At 48.4% G+C, this 18,026-nt stretch overlaps 2 protein-coding genes across 8 annotated transcripts in view; one reads left to right on the top strand and one right to left on the bottom strand.

The window, feature by feature from the left end:
- Nucleotides 1–9,027, bottom strand: part of TTBK1 (tau tubulin kinase 1) — a 103,382-nt gene extending 94,355 nt beyond the window's left edge. For 4 of the 7 annotated variants that reach the window (XM_027453547.3, XM_038176969.2, XM_038176967.2 and 1 more), the window contains exon 1: nucleotides 8,801–9,027. The gene's annotated coding sequence lies outside the window, so the exon portion shown is untranslated. Of the gene's footprint in view, nucleotides 1–8,405; nucleotides 8,491–8,800 lie in introns of those variants that run through there. The other 3 variants (XM_072035400.1, XM_038176970.2, XM_038176968.2) reach the window with 3 other exon arrangements.
- Nucleotides 9,028–13,951: 4,924 nt separating this feature from the next.
- Nucleotides 13,952–18,026, top strand: part of ACSS1 (acyl-CoA synthetase short chain family member 1) — a 34,894-nt gene continuing 30,819 nt past the window's right edge. Inside the window, exons 1-2 of the mRNA XM_027453549.3 lie at nucleotides 13,952–14,318; nucleotides 17,228–17,324. Coding sequence (XP_027309350.3) covers nucleotides 13,967–14,318; nucleotides 17,228–17,324 — 449 coding nt within the window. The 5' untranslated portion in view covers nucleotides 13,952–13,966. The remainder of the gene's footprint in view (nucleotides 14,319–17,227; nucleotides 17,325–18,026) is intronic.

The following is an 18,026-nucleotide window of genomic DNA, read 5'->3' on the forward strand; positions in this document are numbered from 1 at the left end:
AATTTTCCTGGCTTCCAAGCCCACTGCTGATCTCAGCAGAGACTGTTTGTAATTACACAGAAGAGATTTCCTGGGACTGACGGAAACATTTTATCATGCCAGCTGCTAGCCACTTAAATCACCTCTTTACAGCCCTCCTTTAACTATTTCTTCCTTTTTTCTGGGAAGCTCTCTGCCTTGGTTGGAGCATGCTCAGAGGAGCACGTTTAACCTTCTTTTACCTCCTACTTTCCGCAAATCTACAGTTACATGCTCTGATCTGCAGCCTTAACAGTTTTTTTTAGTTTGCAGACAGATGGTGAATTGCTCAAAGGTGATGTCCTCACGGCTGACCCACTTTTTCTTCTACCCTTGGGAAATCCCAATACATTCTCAACCACATTCAATGGCTCTAAGCTTTTTTTTTTTTTCTCCTCCTCAAAGACAAAAGCACCCAGGGATGTAAAACTTGCTCTGAGACTCGAAGCTCAAATGTCATTGTTATCTGAAGGGCCTACAATACGATTCTAGAGGAATTTGTTTCCTTCATAATTGATCTAAAGATAATATTAACAACAAACACAATACCATCGAGGCAGATAGCAGTTGTAGCCCACACCTGTTTGTTTCTCTCTGTGACTGAACATCCTAGAAAGACACATGAAAATTCTTGCATATGCAAGCATGCTCTGTTTAATTCTGTCTGCACTGCTGCAAGAGTCAGTTTCCAAGGAGAAATGGTGTTACTAAGCTCATGGAAGTTTTACAAGCTGGCCTCAATTGCCTCTATATGAGCCATTTCCACATGTATCTACGATGCCGTCCAGTCCACAACTGTCAGCATGTGCTTCCCATCTCCCAGCCCATGCAAACAATCATTTCCCACCCATAAACCACAAGAACAAGTTCTCTTATTTGTTGAGTTTAACAGCTCTATGACTTAGGCACGTGTCTTCTCATTCTGCGATCAGACCTTTCAAAACATGACACCTGATCATTGTGCTTGAAAGAAGAATCTCTTGAATATTATTCTCCAAGGGAAAAAAAAAGAAAAAGAAAAAGAAAAAGAAAAAGAAAAAGAAAAAGAAAAAAGGAATAATAATAATAATAAAAAACTTCAAAATCTGTTCCTCAGGGCAGATTCATTGTAATAATCCATATTTGTACTTTGATCCTCAATTTGCCAATGCTTTGCCAGGTAACTGGATCCTGAGAATTTCCTATTACAGAATACATACAGTTGTATTTTGTGTCTTTACTGTAAAAATTATTTTAATTCAATCCATAACTGTGTTCAAGTAATGGAAACAAAATTTATACCTAAGCTGGCAAAAGCTCACAGTTTTTCAGACAGATCTCAACCTGAAATGGGTAATTACGCCTTCTGTGTTCAATGTGCCAGGGCAGGCTGGCTACCAGAGAACACTTCTAATAATACTCCACAGACACAACAATCACCGCTTCGAGTCCAGCCTGGGCTCTTTGTAGTGGGGGAAAAAAATAAGGAGAATTGCACCACAATCAGAAACGCAGATGGCAAGGTTAAAGAAAATTTGCTTGGCAAAAAAAGCAACTATACTGAAATACCAGCTTCTGAGTCGCCATCAATCCTGAAATAGGTTGCAGAGACCTACACGTGAGCAGGCAGCCCTGAGACCTAGAACTTAAATGCCTCCTCTCTTTTCCCCCATGCCATGAAAAGAGTGAGAAAACACTTTGCTGCCTTCCTTTTGAATTCGTCTTTTACCCTTTTTTTCCTCCTGCTCAACGTACAAAGGCCAGTAAGCTTCATCTTTGCTTGATGAGCAACCACTCTTTCTAGACAATGAGCTGAAAGAGTCACGAAAAACAGAAAGAAGAAGTGCATCTTACACAAAATACTTCTCAGCACAACCAAGCTCAGGCTCAGACACCTAGGACTAAGGCCTACAGGTCATGCCCACAGAGCACAGCATTGCTGCAGAAAGCAGCAGGAGATAGTGGGGCAATTTTGGGGCAATTCTGTCCTTGCCTACAACTGGACAGACAGACACTGGAGTCAGGAATAGGCCAGCATCCACACCAAATGGTCACTAAAACGATGGAGATGAAGAAAGGCTGAAGGATGCCTTCCTAGTCACTTGATAACTAAACTCTTTACAATGCAGGTATCTTATCCAAAAGGCAACTGAAAGGCAAATTCATTTAACACAGAAGCATCTTCTATGAATATTTAAGAGACTGAAGGGCTCCTCCTCTCCGCCTCATCTTCCTACAGAAGCTGCAAATTGTTTCACTGGAGTTTTCTTTTCCTAAAGGAAAGCAACTAGAGCAAGGGAGGTGGCAGATTCTAGATCTCTTGCTCTTTTCAGATCAAGGCTGAACACCTTTCAGAAGGCGTGCTTTAGCTACTGCAAATTTTACTAAAACCAAAACCCAAACCCACATTTTTGGGTGCCAAAACGCTAATGAATGAAAGTTGACAATCAATGGAAGCAGCAGAGTGGTTACAGTGCGTTACCTACAGTCTACAAAGGTACACTGATCCTGGATCCACAACTTCAGGTTCCTGCTTCACCACTAAAAGCTACCTGCAGCGAAAAGAAAGAGTTCTCTCCTCAAGGTTATTCTCTTCAAGGTTATTTCCTCGGCTTTGAGCTACTCGAACTGGTTCGTTGTAGGGTCAGTCAAATGCAAGCACCAACATAGTGCAGGAGTGGCACCTCAGATCCAGTTCAGCTTCAGTCCAGCTGTGCTCTGTGTTTGCTTTCACAGCACCAAGTCCTCAGCCTACCATGAAACCACAGGGCTCGGCCATTTCTCCTTCAAAGCAGCCAAGTAACTGCCTCAAGCCAACCTATTTTCCAAGGAAAGCAAGACACAAGAAACCAATTACTTTTGATAACTTTTGCACAACCCCTAAACCAGTACATTTTAGAGTCCAAAGCATCTAGATTCTGTATAAATAAATAGAGACAAGGCCAGCTGCATGCCTCTGGACAGATGCGCCCCTACCTCGCAGGTACAAAGCATTGCTTTTTCACATTAGGGATGGATGAACTGCACAAACTGGGGTTTGGGGAGGAGGAAGAAAGAATTTCAGATACAATCCTGCCTTCAGGCTATGTTCCCACCATCAGTGAATGCCAGGGAGGGAAAAACATCGTGTGGCAATAGGTTTTTGTGCTGACTGGCAGCGATCCTGTTGGTGACACCTCCTCGCTGACCCCTTGCACCAAGAACAGCCACTCAGATCTTAGGCACACCGACAGCTGAGCTTGTGAGGTAAAAGCACAGTGTGATAACCTGCCTGTCATCAGTGCAAGAGCAGCACGCCGAGCCCTGGAGGGCAGATTCTCATGAAGAAGTTGAGGTGCCATGTGATTGAGATTTATAGAAACAATTCAGCATGGAGAAAGCGAACAAGAAATGACCATTCACTGCTTTTTCTGAAGCATTAAGGAAGCAACAGCATGCAACTCGGCAGCATCACACCAGCCAGAAGCTAGCAAGCATCATGTCCGTGGCTTTTGGTGGCAAAAAGGCCAAGAACGATAACCTGGGTTACCTAATTCTGCAATGGGGGAAGGAAAAAGACAAAATGTTATAAGCACAAAACCAAAACAAACAAACAAAAACACCAAAGAGTGCTTTCAGCGGTATGTCATATTGAAATGGGACCTTTTGGGGTGAAACAGGTCTCATAAAGAAGCTGGGGAATTACAATGTATAGATGCAGGGAAGCACATTTAGGAAGTTGCTGAAGGGACTGCATTCCTGGGCACTCCAGCGAACAAGGTATGAAGAAAGAAGGCCGGGTCACTCCAGTGGAGGAATAGCATATGTACAAAAGAAAACAATGGACTTAAAGGAGATAGGTAAATTAATTGTATCAAGCCTAAATTCTAAGATGTAGCAGCAAAACTACCCCATTGACCCTCTGACCAGAACGATGTGGCAGCTGTGGTTTGCTGAGGGAGAGCAGAGGAGCTGCGAAGGGCAGCAGTGGGTAACTTCAGATGCCTTTTGGTGATCAGGTTTGTAACTCAATAGTAGCTCAACTTTGTTCAGTAAGAGGAGAAATATGCCACCCTAAGAAAAAAAAAATCAAATCCTTGGCCAGAGCAACCTCTGTTTTGTTCTTTAAATTGCTTGATTTTAATTCTAATTGGCTTATTTTACGAGCAAAAGTCTTTTAAAAATAGAATATACACAGAAAGGAAGAAAAAGGGATGTATTTTACTACATTAAATGTAAAATCATCAAGCAAAAAAAATATCAAAGAGCTGGAACAAACTGCTAAAGATGAACGTTATGTATTTTCCACACATACTTGACCACAGAGCAGCCAGCCAGTCTGCTGCATGACAGACTGACAAGGAATAGAAAGTCTGAACAAAGAGAGATGATGCCAAGGATTTTTTATACTTTGTTTTAAAGAGCTTTGCAGAGGATCTGGAAATCAGTCTTACTTCTTCACCAGACACGTTCCGAGAACTGAAAATGAGAATTAAAACTAACCGGCAGGCAGGCAGAAGGGAGATGCCATGACATCCAGACCTATAGGAAAGGCTAGGTGTTTTCGGATGACTAGACAAGTGTGCAGATAGGGCCATCTCTGTGAAAACAGTGTATCTGGAGAGCCAAAACCTCCTGGTGTGCTACCAGACAGACCAAAGGCCTTAAAAATTAAGATTTCTCAGGATTAAACCAAAGTCTCTCTAAAACTAGTAAGCGGTTAAAAGAGGGGAAAGCAAACAGGAATACAAGGCTAGGTTTCACGGCAGTTATCACATGAAATGACACACCCTGTGCACATGCAAAATTATTCAGGATAACAAATAAAAAGACTATAAAACACCAGACTGCAACGCCAAGAAGAGTGCAGCTAGGAAAAGCATGTTATATGTGTCACTGGTAGGAAAAGGACTGGAGCAATAAAGGATTTTAGCCTTCCCAGGTGGGTTTATGATCCTACAGTTGAAGTCTTTTCAGTAGAGATCAACTTTCTCCTTATCTGTTTGGCAGTCTCTTTCTATCTGATGGGTAGGTCACCAAAACTTCTCCACTTACAGCCTCTGGGCCGATGGTGAGCCTTGGAACATTTCCTATCGCATGGATAGCGAGGAATCCACTTCCATCTGTCACGGCTGACACTAAATCTCTTTCTTTAGTCTAGGCTGCCCTATTTCTCAGAAAAGAAAAAAAAAAAAAAAAAAAGGAAATCTCTGCCCAGCAGCTCTCCCTCTGCTTCCCATTGTGCCTATATGGCTGGAGTCAGCCCGTCATCTGCAGTCTGTTCCTTTTACATTGTTCACCAAATTAAAGGTGACATGGCTCGACACCGAAAGGAAAGGCTTTCCAGGCACATCTTATTTGATTACACCTACAGTCCATCACACAGTCAGTATCTTCCTTCCCTTTTCCATGCAAACACCTCTTGAGGAGCGAAGAAGACTTAATGGAAGGCAGTGGGGAACTGGGTAAAACCAAAAGGGATTGTGAGCCTGATGAAAATCCTACTCTGGTAGTAATTTTTTTTTTCCATGTAAAGCCCAATATATTGATGCTATTTGCTTTTCTCCAAAAAATTGAAAAGTTCACATGAAACAGCACCTGATATGCACTGAGATCCAAAATCACACTGCTATTCCTAGATTTCCCATATTTACTGGGATAACTGCAGCAGGTCTCAACGGCATGATACACATTCTGCTATTGGGGAAAAGACCAAGAGCTAGTCCTGCCTGACACAAAGGAGGGCTGCCAATGTCCAGCTTCTGTCTTGTAAGGCTCCTACAGGCAGGGGAGCCTCAGCCAGAGTTCAGACACAAGAGTGCATAAATTACATCATCTCCATCATCTCCCACCTCTCTTTCCTAATGCTTCAATAAGTGTCTGAACGATTTCCCCATTCTTCCTCTGCCTGAGGGAAGGAAGCTTTATAGCAGGCCTTTCTTCTTTCTGTCTCCCAAAGCAATCGTGGTGCTTATTCCAACTGGACAGAGTCTCAAAATGACACTTCAGGGGATTTCAGGATGCTTCTGGGGAATATCCACTTTTTTTTTTTTTTTTTGAGGGAAGGTGGGAATGAAGCACTAGTTGTACCCATTCTTTTATCTTCTTCAGCAAACCAGCTGAGCTTAAACATTGGCAAGTGCTTCAACAATCACACCAGCAAATCTTGGGCTGTGCCTTGCAACGTTCAAAGGAGGAGAAATCAACAAAGTCAACAAGCCACTAAAAATACGAGAATAGTCTACAAAGCCCCTAGGGACTCTGTAGAGACACACTGTCCTAGGAGGTCCTATTTTCTGTCTTCTGCTCTATTCCCTGTTTTCAAAGTGAACCAATGTTACTGGAAGGTCATCATGGAGCTCTGGCAAATGAATCTAATCTAGGACCTTCCCAGGAAGCCATTCCCACAGAGTTTACCTGGAACCCGTACACAGACACATACCTAAATAAGACCAATGTAGAAAACTGACAGGACGTGACTGAAGTGGTGAACCCATAGCAAGATCCATCAGAGAGTACTGGGCTATCTAACACGCTGTAAGGCAATGTGGCAATCTTTCCATAAGAGAAAGCAAGAAACCACAAAGGAATCACAGCACTTAAAGAAGAAAGAAGGATTTGGCTCTTCCTGGATCTGTCTGATCACTCCTGCTCTGGAAAACATCAAGTACCAACAGCTTCCATCAGAGGAGGGTTTCATTCTGACTGTTCCAGCATCGAGATGTAGTTGGCTTCACCACCACACTTTCCTTCAGCACCAAACACTGGGGTTGAGATGGAGAGGAAAGGGGAAGGAAATGAATACATGGGCTGAGGTGGGGGGCACTTCATTAGCATCAACCCTGGAAGCTGTTGAAATACATTTCCTACACCAGAGAGAATCATTTCTAGAGGACCAAGAACACTGATGGATCTGATTTTGTTCTTGCTAACTATTACAAGAAATATATATATATATATCCCTGAGACTGATCCTGGCAAGAACTGACCTAAACGGAAATGTTAATTCTGGTGCTTTTCTTCACCGGACAGAGAAGATGCCCGTTCTTGAAGGAATAAAACTATCACAAAGCATGCAAAAGCACACAGAACACAGAATTTCCAGCAGTGGACACCACATATGCCAAGGAGCATCGCGTCTCAAAAGTTTCTGACCTCATGTGCATCTGTATGAAAATACCTATGACATGGATGATCACAAGCACATAACCAAAAAAAATTAACACATAATTCGTAGCCCACGCCTATTTCACTGAGAAAGTCTCAAAATAAGTTGGTAGAGTGAAATGTGGTGAATAACTGCTACTAGTTCTGATGCTTGCTGATCGTCGTAGCACCTGTAAAGGCACAGCACCTGTAAGCTTTAGCGTTGAGCTAGCAGGTTGCACACCCTATCTCACACACAGCACGAGGTTAAACTCACTCCTATAAAGAAAAAATTCAGATACTCAAAGATCTCTGTTGTGATTCACCGCGAAGTTTATTGCTAAAAGGTAGCACTTCCAGTGACAGTACAAAGGACATAAAGAAATGCATATGCTGTGGTAAAATCAGGAAATCTTTCCTTCCATCAATCAAATTACCTACACGTCCTCCTTGCAAGCCTACGGAAAGCGAAAAATGTAGGAGAATGTTAAATGTACACCTGGTTTGGGCCACTCCGGAACACCACAGCAGCACGTACAGAAATCCCACCCCAAAAAAACACAAGAAACTGAGCAGGCACCACATCAGCAGGTATCAAAATCCCCCCAACAACCAGAAGGAACCGAGCAGTGCCTGGCTCAGCGGACCCTGGAGGGGCAGCGCCAGTCGGTGGCCCTCGGCTCGCCGGTTCCTCGTGCTGCACGAGACGTGCTTCAAGGTCACGGTGGTCGTCTTGGACGTCGGTGGTGGGTCTGAGACGAGGTGTGGGGTGGGTACCGGGTCCGTTTTTGCTATGTATGTGTGGAAGCCGAGTGCCCGACACAGCCTCGTGTGCCACACGCACCACGGCACGAGGCTGGAGGCTGCAAAGCCGCCTCAGGCACCACTGAGCGCCAAGCACCGAAATCTCCCCATGGAGGGGAAGAAGCCTACAGCAGAGGAACCCTCCAACCCCAGGACATGGCAGCAGAGCTCCGTGCCCCAAACCCAACAAAACCCCAAGGGACAGGGCTGGTTCCCCACCACCCCCCGCCCATCCCTCGCACCAGGCGGAGCGCACACGCCCGCCCGAGCCACGGGCACGCTGCCACAGGGCTGGGGGACACCACGATGCCCCCCGAGCCCCCGATCCCCCATGCCCAGGCCGTGTGCCCCCCACCCGCGGAGCCCTCGCCCCCCGCCCTGCCCCTCCCCGCGCCTCGCCCCCGGACCGGCACCGCCGGGACTCGAACCCGTGGCCCCGGGAGCCTCCCCCCCCCCCCTCCCTTTCCGCAGCCCCTCACCTGGGGCCGCCCCGCCTCCCCCGCCGCCCGAGGTGGCCGCGTCCGCCCCTGCACTGCAGCTAGCGGCACCCCCCTCCCCCGCCCCTCTCGGCAGATGGTTCGCCCCACCCCGTCCCGCCTTCTGATTGGCGGCGAGCAGCCGTCACTCCTCCCGGGGCCCGCCCATCCCGCGGGGCACGCTGGGAAACCGAGTCCCCCGCCTGGCTCCTCCAGCACACAGCGCGGAGGGGCGGACTACAAATCCCACGCTGCCCCGCGCGCGGCACCGGAGCGGCCCGGCCCGGTGCGGGCCCGCACCCCGCGCCCCCCCCCCCCCCACAGCGGGCGAGCCCCGCGCCCCCCCCCCCCCCTTTACTCCGCCATCGCCCTCCGCCGCCCTCCCCGCCCCGGCTCACCTGGCCCCGCCGCCTCCCGCTGCGGCCGGCGGAGGCAGCGCACGCCCCGCGCCGCCAAGCGCGGCTTCACCGGTCCCGCTGGCGCCGGGCTGCGGTGGCGGGGCGGTTGCGGGGCGGCCCCGGGCGCATCGTTTGCTGCCCCCCCCCCTCCCCCCCTCACGGAGAGGAGCCGCGGTGAGGCGGCGGGATTCGCCCACAATGCACCGCGCCGACGGCAGCCCTGACATCACCCGCGGGCCGCCCCCGCCGCCACGGCACCGCCCCGGGACCGCCCCGAGCCGCCGCCACCGCCACCGGCAGCGGCAGCGGCAGCGGAGCCCTCATCCCGCAGCCCAAAGCGGAGCTGGACTCCCCGCCCCACCTCACGCCGCCCTCATGTGTCCCATAAGCACGCTCCTCCAAAATCCCCACACATTTCCAAAATCCCCACACTTCCAAAGTCCTCACACACTTCCAAAATCCTCACACACTTCCAAAATCCCCACACACTTCCAAAATCCCCACACATTTCCAAAATCCTCTCACGACCCCAAAATCAGCCCCCCGCAGCCCAGGCTGTGGTGCTCCCCGTGTAGGACATGCCCCCCAGCCATGATCTCCCCCCTCCCGGAGCAGTGCACCAGGGCTGAGAGGGCCCCAGCTCTCTCTCTGATCCTTTTGGGTGGCCTCCAGGCTCCCTTTTTAATACCCAACCTGCTGCTGTGGATATTTTTGGCACCCCGCTCTCCCAGGCTGCCTTCTACACACGTCTGAGGGCCTCACGGAGCTTTCCCGTGGAGGGATGCACCTCAGGGAGAAACTCATGGCCAGACACATTCAGCTCTTTCTACCTGCATGTCCAGCTGCCAGCAGCCTTTTCTATACGGAAAACGAGCCCACAAGGCCGAGGGCAGGGTCCTCACAGCCCAGCAGGAGGGAGCTGGTGGGGCACCAAGCACAAACCCAGCAGGATTGTTTTGGAGGAGCCTGTCATGGTCCTGGGTGCACTAAGAAGCCTTAATGGCTCCTACCAGCCTCACCAGGACCTCCCTGCGCACGGGCCTGTGAGCCCTGTTAGAGATCAGTCTTCAGTCCCTGCCTGAGCAATGCTGTGCTGGTCTGCACATGGATCCTGACTTGCGGATGGGCTTCCTAACTTGAGCTTGGCCCCATCTTGTCAGTATGGGCCTGCCAAAAGCCACAGGAAAATGCCTGACCCAGGCTACCATCACTGGACCTGATCCTCATCTGTAGAGTGACTTTCTGGCTCCACCTCACACCTGCTTCATCACTACAAACTTGACTGATGATTTGGGCTCCTGGTTGGGCTTGGCAACCATCGCTGCATCCACCTTCCTGGGTACTTGGCCCTGGCTGCGGAAGGCCTTGCTGGCAGGGCTAACTTACCAAAATTAGAGCAGGGTCCTGTCCAGGCCAGTCTGGAAGATCTCCAAGGATGGAGAGACCAGCAGGTCCCTCCCCTGGAGAAGTTTTCCCATGCTCAGTCAGAATTATATTGTAATTTGTGTATCTGGCCTTCATTGAAAGGATGGAGAACACAATATTACTTGATGAGCTGAAGTGGAAATCAAGCGAGAGCTGGAAGCTTCCTACTTTTCTCAGTCTTTTTCCCCAGACAACTGTTGGCTCATGAGCGTGCCTCTGTCACATCAACACCAAGCCCAGAGCATCACTACCAAGCTGGAGGGGACAGAAAAATTTGGTGCTGAAGCCTTCTGTCCCTACTTATGGTGGGCGGCCCCAAGAGGAGGCTGGCATGATGGAGAGGTTTATCAACAAGGAGTTTCAGGTACAAAGCACACAGCAATACCAGTGCGTACGTGGCTCTGTAGTTTTGCCTGTTTTTGCCTTTTCCTACCTTTCTTTGTGGGGTCAGGTATCAGTTGTGTGCACACTAGGTGGGAAGACCATTGAAAAACATGGTTAGGAGTAGAACAGTTATAACAAATTCATGGATTTCATTATCTTCTTACTCTCAGTTTTAGGATATTAAAGGAAAAATGGGGACAAGCAATTGGGAAACATAACACAGGTCAAATACCTGCTTTGTAGCAGGGAAAAAGGGATGGAAAAAGACTGAGCAGAGTTTTTCTCATCAGCCCTTTGCAAGTCAAGACTGCATGTCTGAAGCCCAGTCTCAAAATTGTAGTTCCCAAGAGTAATATGGTTGTGTTGTGTTGTGTTGTGTTGGTTGGGGTGGGCTGCAGGCCAGCCTTCTTCCTCAGCTGCCCTGCAATAAAAAAGGCTTCCCACAAGAGGATTGCATTTGGAGCTTCCTAAAACTCTGTGCTATGACAGAATTGGGTATTTGATACAGGAATGCAGAGCAAATCTGTCAGAGGGTGTCAGTGTGTGTGTCCATGGGATAGCTGTGCCCAGGAGTGGGGCACAAACAGAAATCCCCTGATATGCCTGATCTCCCAGGTTGCACAAGCCTGTGCAAGAGGTGGTTTGTGGGGTAAATGCAGAAGGAACCCATGGAGAGGTGGCATGGAGGCTGGAGCCGGGATAAGCCTCCTTGGTGGAGTCCCAGAGCTGCTGAGACTGAAGGCTGAGGCTTCAAACCATCGCCAGCAGGTCACTGATGGACGCAGAGAAGCCTGACTGCCTTTCTAGGATGCCAAATGCTACTTAACCCAGCAGGGATGAAAATCCTGTGCTTGAGTGCTTCCAGTTGAAGGTCGTGATCCTACAAATACCCCTGCCTGTGTTTAGCTTTATGCTGGCACCCTGAGGATAGGATGCTTGCACGCTGCATTGAGCAAGTCTTGTATTTATTGGCAGGAATCAAAGATGAGGCCAATAAATGACATTGTTGGATGTTTTGGTAGTCGGAATAGGAGAGGATTGGTGGATGCTGATTTTTTGTTTATTTATTTTTGGTGTGTGTTCATTTGTTTGTTTTTGTTTTTGCTACAGCTCTGATTAACAGATACCCATAGCCAAACTCACCCAATACTCACACCGCTACTGGCTTGGTTCCTCAGTACTTGCCATGATGTCAGCATAAAAGACACTTGATTTTAGCAGCCAAGGGCTGCTAAAATCTCATGTTCAGTGAGGGTGCCTGGCAGGAGCAGGAGGCTGTCTCAGGAATCTTGGCTACACCAGGGAACGAATCCCTCTGCAGTGGTGGCCACAAGCCTTTGGGAGCTGCCTTTAAGAGGTTCATGGATCACAGTAAGTGGACGTCCCCAGAGCTGCTAACACCAGCATCACTGTTGGGACTTCATAATGCCAGGAGGGGCTTCTGAATGGAGAAATGCAATTCCGTAACTGCTTTTACCTAGCTCCAGCCTTTCCTGGCATACTCAAGCACTGTACTTAATGAGAATTGCTGTAACCCTCATTTGCTTTTGAAAGTAAGCAGTCTGCTGTCAGCCTTCATCACCAGAAAGTCAGGGACAGGGAGGCATTAACAAAACCTCATCCCCCCTCTGCCCAGCTCTCTTTGAAGCAAGAATTTAGGGTTGTTCTTGTCCTGCCAAGCAGCCCAGCTGAGCTGGGAGATCAGGTGCTCTGCAGGCTGGATTGTGCCTGAGTTGTGCTGATGGTGGTCATGGCTTTCTTTGAGGAAAAAGACAGCCAAAACCTGAGGATGGAGGGTTGCCTGGTGAAGCATGAAAAAAAAAAATAAAACTTCATGTTGGAAGAGGAAAATCAGTCTTATATGAAAGAAAATCAGAGAATGGCAGCATTCCCAGAAGATTTCAAGGTCTGCAGCAGCCTAGGCAAATTAAACAGCTAGGTTTTCAGGCCAAAGAATTTAATTTCATGCTCTGTTTTTTTGGACAACACTTCCCCCCATTTCTATCTGCTGTTTTGTGTGTGTGTGTGTGAAAAGCTTTCATCTGAAATACTGGTTTATTTATTTATTTCTTGCCTATAAGCAATTTTGATGGAAAACTTTTGAGCTACCCTAAGCAAACCAACCGAAAGCAAAACAAGTCCCCATACTCCCATCTGGCACAAGGTGGCACACACGCTATTGGTTACAACTCAGCACTTACCCAAAAAGAAATATTGGTGTTGAGAAGACAAGGAAGGGATCAATAATTGCATTAGCAGTGTGACAATGCCAACTTTACAAGGAAGTTAAGGGTGTATTTAATCTTATGTGTTACCTATAAAACACAGCTGGAAACCTCAGAAGTGCCAGAAATCTGAGTCCTGATAAGGTCTCTACTATTTACCTAGATAAAATGTCTGGTGATATTCCTAGGAAATCCAGAGAAAACACTACCTTGTTGCTACCACTGCCAGAACAAGCTTGAGCTTAGCACAAAGAATAGGTTAAAGTCGCTATTCTTGAACATGAAATGTGCTTTGTCTGCCCAAATTCTGGGAGTTCATTGAGGAAACACTCGATAGTTTGGCACTTCTTAAGGAATCCCAGACCTTGCTACGAGCTTTCCAACTATGTGCTGGGAGGCAGGGCTAGACTGCCTAAGAGAATTACTGCACAGCAAAGAGGGCAGCGTTATGTGCAAAGAAGAAGGTCGGCGTTATCTGCTGCAAAATCTCAGCGCTCATTTTTGCGGGTCGGGGTTGAACCGTGTCTCTCAGCCCCCCTGGTGCTGCGACTGAGGGGAGGTGGAGGAGCACCGTGATACCAAAGCTGGGAGCTCCACGTTGTGGTTATAACGATGCTCGCAGAAAAAGAAAAGCCAGGAAAAAAGAGGATGGAGACCTACCCTGTTCAAAGCTGTGAAAGTGATAAGGGGGCAGTGGTAGGACTCATGTCTGCGTGTGGGTTCAGAGAGGGTTCCCAGGGCTTTGTGGACATGGGGGTGCATTGGGGTGGGCATCTCTTAGGGGGGTTTCTCCAGAGCTGTGCGGTTTGTGGGGACTTATGTGTGTGCTATGTGTGTCCCCGAGGCTGTGAGGGTGTCAGGGTGTCTGCCTGGCTTCAGGAGGGTTCCTAAATCAAGGCCCTGCACCCGGGGAGGAACAGACCCACACTCCAGTCCGTGCTGGGGCCTGACTGGAAACACTGGGTGTTGTTGCCACCAAGCTGACCACGACTGACAACGGAGGCTGAGGACACCCAGCGCTGCCTCACGAGGGGCTCACCCTCCTCCTGCGCTCACCCCCAGCCAGGAGCTGCCCCCCTCAGCCACCCCACAGCTCCCGGCCCTCCCCGTGCGGGCGGTGTCTCCCGAAGCCATGGGGGTGTTCCCGGGGCGGTGCCGGGGTTGGGACCGACACCCGGAGGGCCCCGAGGACGGCGGCGGAGCAGGGCCGTGCCCCATGGCGCTGGCTCTGCGCTGCCTCAGCCGCAGGCTCCGGCTCCCGCTCCCGCTCCCTGCCCGGCGCCGCTGCGGGGGCGGCCCCGCTCAGCTCCCCCCCGGCGGCTACGGGGCATGGCAGGAGCGGGCTGCCCGCGACCCCGCTGCTTTTTGGGCCGAAGCTGCTCGGGGCTGGCTGCGCTGGGACAGCCCCTTCCACACCGCCTGCGAGGCCGGCTGGGATGGAGCCGGAGCCCGCTGGTTCCTCGGTGGCCGCCTCAACGTCTCCGGTAAGGCTGCCCCCCCCCTGCCCCGGGGCTGTGCCCGTGGTGATGCTGTGCCCGCAGCTGCTGGGGGCTGGGTGCTGGTGGGGATCCGAAGCTCTTCAGCAGTCGAGTTTCGAGTTTCGGTAGGACCTGTTGCTTGAAGGGAGCCGGAGCCCAGTCCCTGCTCCTTGCTGTGGCTGTCCTGCCTGCCCTCGGTTTATTTCGGGCTGTATCAGCCTTGTCGTCTCCTCCATACCATGGGCAGGCTCCATCCAGTGAGACTAAGCCCCAGCCCTACCTAGGGCATAACTCGGTGCTGAGGTCTTCTAATAGGGACGTATATTTTCGTATAAAGCCACCTTGCTTTAGCACAAAAGAGCAAACCCTCCCCTGGGCTTCCCAAAACACACGGGAGGATTCCCAGCTGTGGAGTTCCCAAGGGAACAGAGCTGTTTGTACAGCCCTGCTTCCAGCACACAGACTTCAGCCAAACTCTTGTTTTCAGTGCTTCCCATTGAAAGGAAGATCCTGGCTGAGCAAAGGGTTGTTTAGGATCCATTAGTTCATCTGTATAGCAGAATCAGCACCTTTTTCTTAATCCCATGTGGGTCAGGTAAAATCCAGCTGTTTCTGGGTCTGATTTTACACCGTGTCTTGCATCTGGCTCTTCTGCAGACACTGAATGCCACTTATGTTTTCTCTGCATAGCTGGAAAAAAAACAAGTCACAGACCACTGAAACACAGCTGCAGAGAATTAAATGGTTTTGCTGGGGCTGTTTTCCTTCTTTTAAAGCATGATGGAGATGAATAGCATGGTACTCAGCCACCAAGTGGCTGGTTTTCTGCTAAGAGGCTCGAGTTTTGTCCCCTGATCTCTTGATTGGAACAGTGGATAAGAAAGCACACAGCAGCTCAGATCTCTGATTCGGAACAGGCTTTTTGCCTGGGGGAGACCTTGCAGAGGCATGAGGTTCAGCGCTTGGGGGTTTATTTCATTGTGACTCCTTTCCAGGAAAAGACCCTAAGGAGGACTGTACCTGCAAGGCACCGCGTCCTCAGGAGCGTGTCTCGTTGAATCGTTTCTGCGTGCTTTTCCAAGCCACGTCGAGGAGGCAAGAAAACAGACGGAGAAACCATTAGGGTGTAGCGGTAGGGGGCAGGTCACCAAGTTCTATTTTGTGAAATAAGAGAAAGGCACTTGCAATGTCAGGAAGGAAATAACAGCGTTTGGCCCCGATTCACTGGTCAGTTCTTACCGGGCAAAGAACAGAAACTCTCACTGGGCTCGCTGTAACAGAAATACCCACTGAAATCTGGTTATGAGAAGGGAATGCTGCTTGGGAAATGAATTTCTGTGAATGTGGTTTACTGTAATGTGGAGCAATACGTAAGGGTATTGCTGCAATGAGCTCGGAGGTAGGAGTTGGTAAGGGTCCCAGAACAAACCACAACAGATCTGATTACATATGGATGGACGACAGAGGAAACCAGTGTATGCTTAAAGCATTCTTCCTCAGAGCTTTTGTCCTCCTGTATTGTGTTAAGAAATGAAGAAATTTTATCTCCTTTATTTTTTATTTTTTTTTTAGTATTACTGCAGAAATTTACATTCAAAAGTAAAAGACTTAAAACAACTGAAGGGCTTTTTTTTTTTCGTAGTTTTGAGATAGAAAGTTGTTCTTGTAGTGAAACATGCTGAATTCTGAGGTTATTTTATCTCCTGCTCATCTTCAGAGGCTCATTTCCACCTTACTTGTAGTGCTGTAAATCAGCTTTGATCATAGAACAGCAGAAGCAGGCTCCAGGGCTGCAGTTCACTTAACCTTCACAAGTTTTGACAGAACGATAGGCAGCTTTCATTGCACCTAATTTATCTGGAAAAATAAAATCCTTCCTCACCAGTATTAATATCTCTAGGAAATGTGATCTGAAACTCAGCATTTATTTCTTTTTCAGGGTTATCTCTGAGTTGTACAGCAGTGAGCCTGACTGGTTTTTAATAATTGTCTACTGAAATATCGTAACTGCCTTTACAAGCATATAATGAAGTATGAAACTGTAGTTTAGGCTTGGAATTAAAAATTTACAAGGCTAATCTTTAATCATCAGACAAGTAGCTGCCGAACATGTGGGCAGGTTTCTTGAGTGGATTCTTTAGAAGTTTTTTTAAGGTGGGTACTCTCTGTCCCTTCACTCAAACTTCACCTCACATAGTTGTCCAGGTCCCTTTTACATGGGGAAATGGACCTTCAAAAGCGAATTTGCCCTTCATATTTTAGGAGTTGTAGCACACAGTTTGAGATGTGTTCATCTTTCCCAGCTGTCTAGTAATATATAGATACACATCTCTGCTCTGTGTGTTTACACTAGATCCTAAAGTTTGAGATTATTTTCAGTAAGTGGAGATTCAGCCCTTCCAATTATACCTTGGAATAAAAATGCTTTGCGTGAGCTGTAATTAGAAAATCCAAATGATGCAGTGCTAAAAATGCAAGCTGGGGAAGGCAAGTCTGTCAGATTTACGTGGTAAAACGCTGCTCTGGTGAGGAAAAGCATCAGAAGAGTGTCCTCCTTGTCTTTGCGCTGGCGGGAGCAGGGGAGAGATTTTTGGCTGGTTTAAGCACAGCTCCTCTGAGTGCCACTGAGCTGAACAGAATCAGGCAAGGCCTCTTGTGGAGATGTCATCTCTAAGGCAGCTGTACCAATTCAGTATGGTATTTGTACACAACAAATATGGCAAAGACAACTTTCCTACTACTACAATGCTGTCGGTGTAAAGGATGACTTCCCAGCGTTTGAAATGAGCGGGCAGCTAGCTAGGTGGCCGATGAAATTTCAACTTAAGTCTACCTGCTGATATGCTTGACTGAGCTGAGTTTACAGAACTCTTTGTGTGTTATTAGGCTTTGATTAAACTTCTGCTTTCTTACAGTAAATTGCTTGGATCAACATGTCGCAAAGTCTCCGGACAGAGTGGCTTTGATTTGGGAGAGAGACGAGCCGGGAACTGCAGTGCACGTCACGTACAGGTACGGCACCTTCTCTTCTTACAGTGCCTGGAGTTGTGGTGGGACTGGGAGAAGAATTGCTTCTCTGAACTCAGACCTTTGTGAAACTCTCCATTCTTCCAAGGTACCCCAGCACACAGGGCATGCAGCTACAGCTTGTGGCATTGTGATGAGGTATCTGCTGAAAAATGAAGTCTTGTTCCAACTTAGAAATGATATTCTTCCCTTGGCTTCTTCATGAGGGCTTCCTGATCTTAGATGCCTATCTAATAAACGTTCTACACAGTCAGAAGTACAGTGGATGCAAATTAGTGGTAATTACTGAGAATTTCAGATTCAGATCTGCCATCATCTGGTTTTGGTGTTAATCAGGCTTGCTTGTGGTTTCCCTGTCTCTAAGTGGGTGGTTTTAGAACAGAAAGATTTTTTTTTTTTTTCTCACTGGCTTATGTCTCATCTGCCAGTGTTCTTTCTGAAGTTTCTGTGGCAATAGTTCGGGGAGCAGCTTTCAGTTTCAGAACAGCAGCAAGTGTGTTGGTGCAAACAACGTCCTGTGTTGTTAGTCAACAGCATGATACGGAGTCTTTGCTAGAGGGGGTTTCAAGTTCCCTGTATTGTTCTTCCCCTTCCCCAGTGCAGTTTAGAGCAATCTTGAGGCTGCTCTGAGAGATACCAACTTGTAATTGCTGCTATAGGTAGTAGGGTTTGTTAGAAATGGCAGAC

Source organism: Anas platyrhynchos, chromosome 3 (assembly GCF_047663525.1).
Source record: "Anas platyrhynchos isolate ZD024472 breed Pekin duck chromosome 3, IASCAAS_PekinDuck_T2T, whole genome shotgun sequence".
NCBI lineage: Eukaryota > Metazoa > Chordata > Aves > Anseriformes > Anatidae > Anas > Anas platyrhynchos.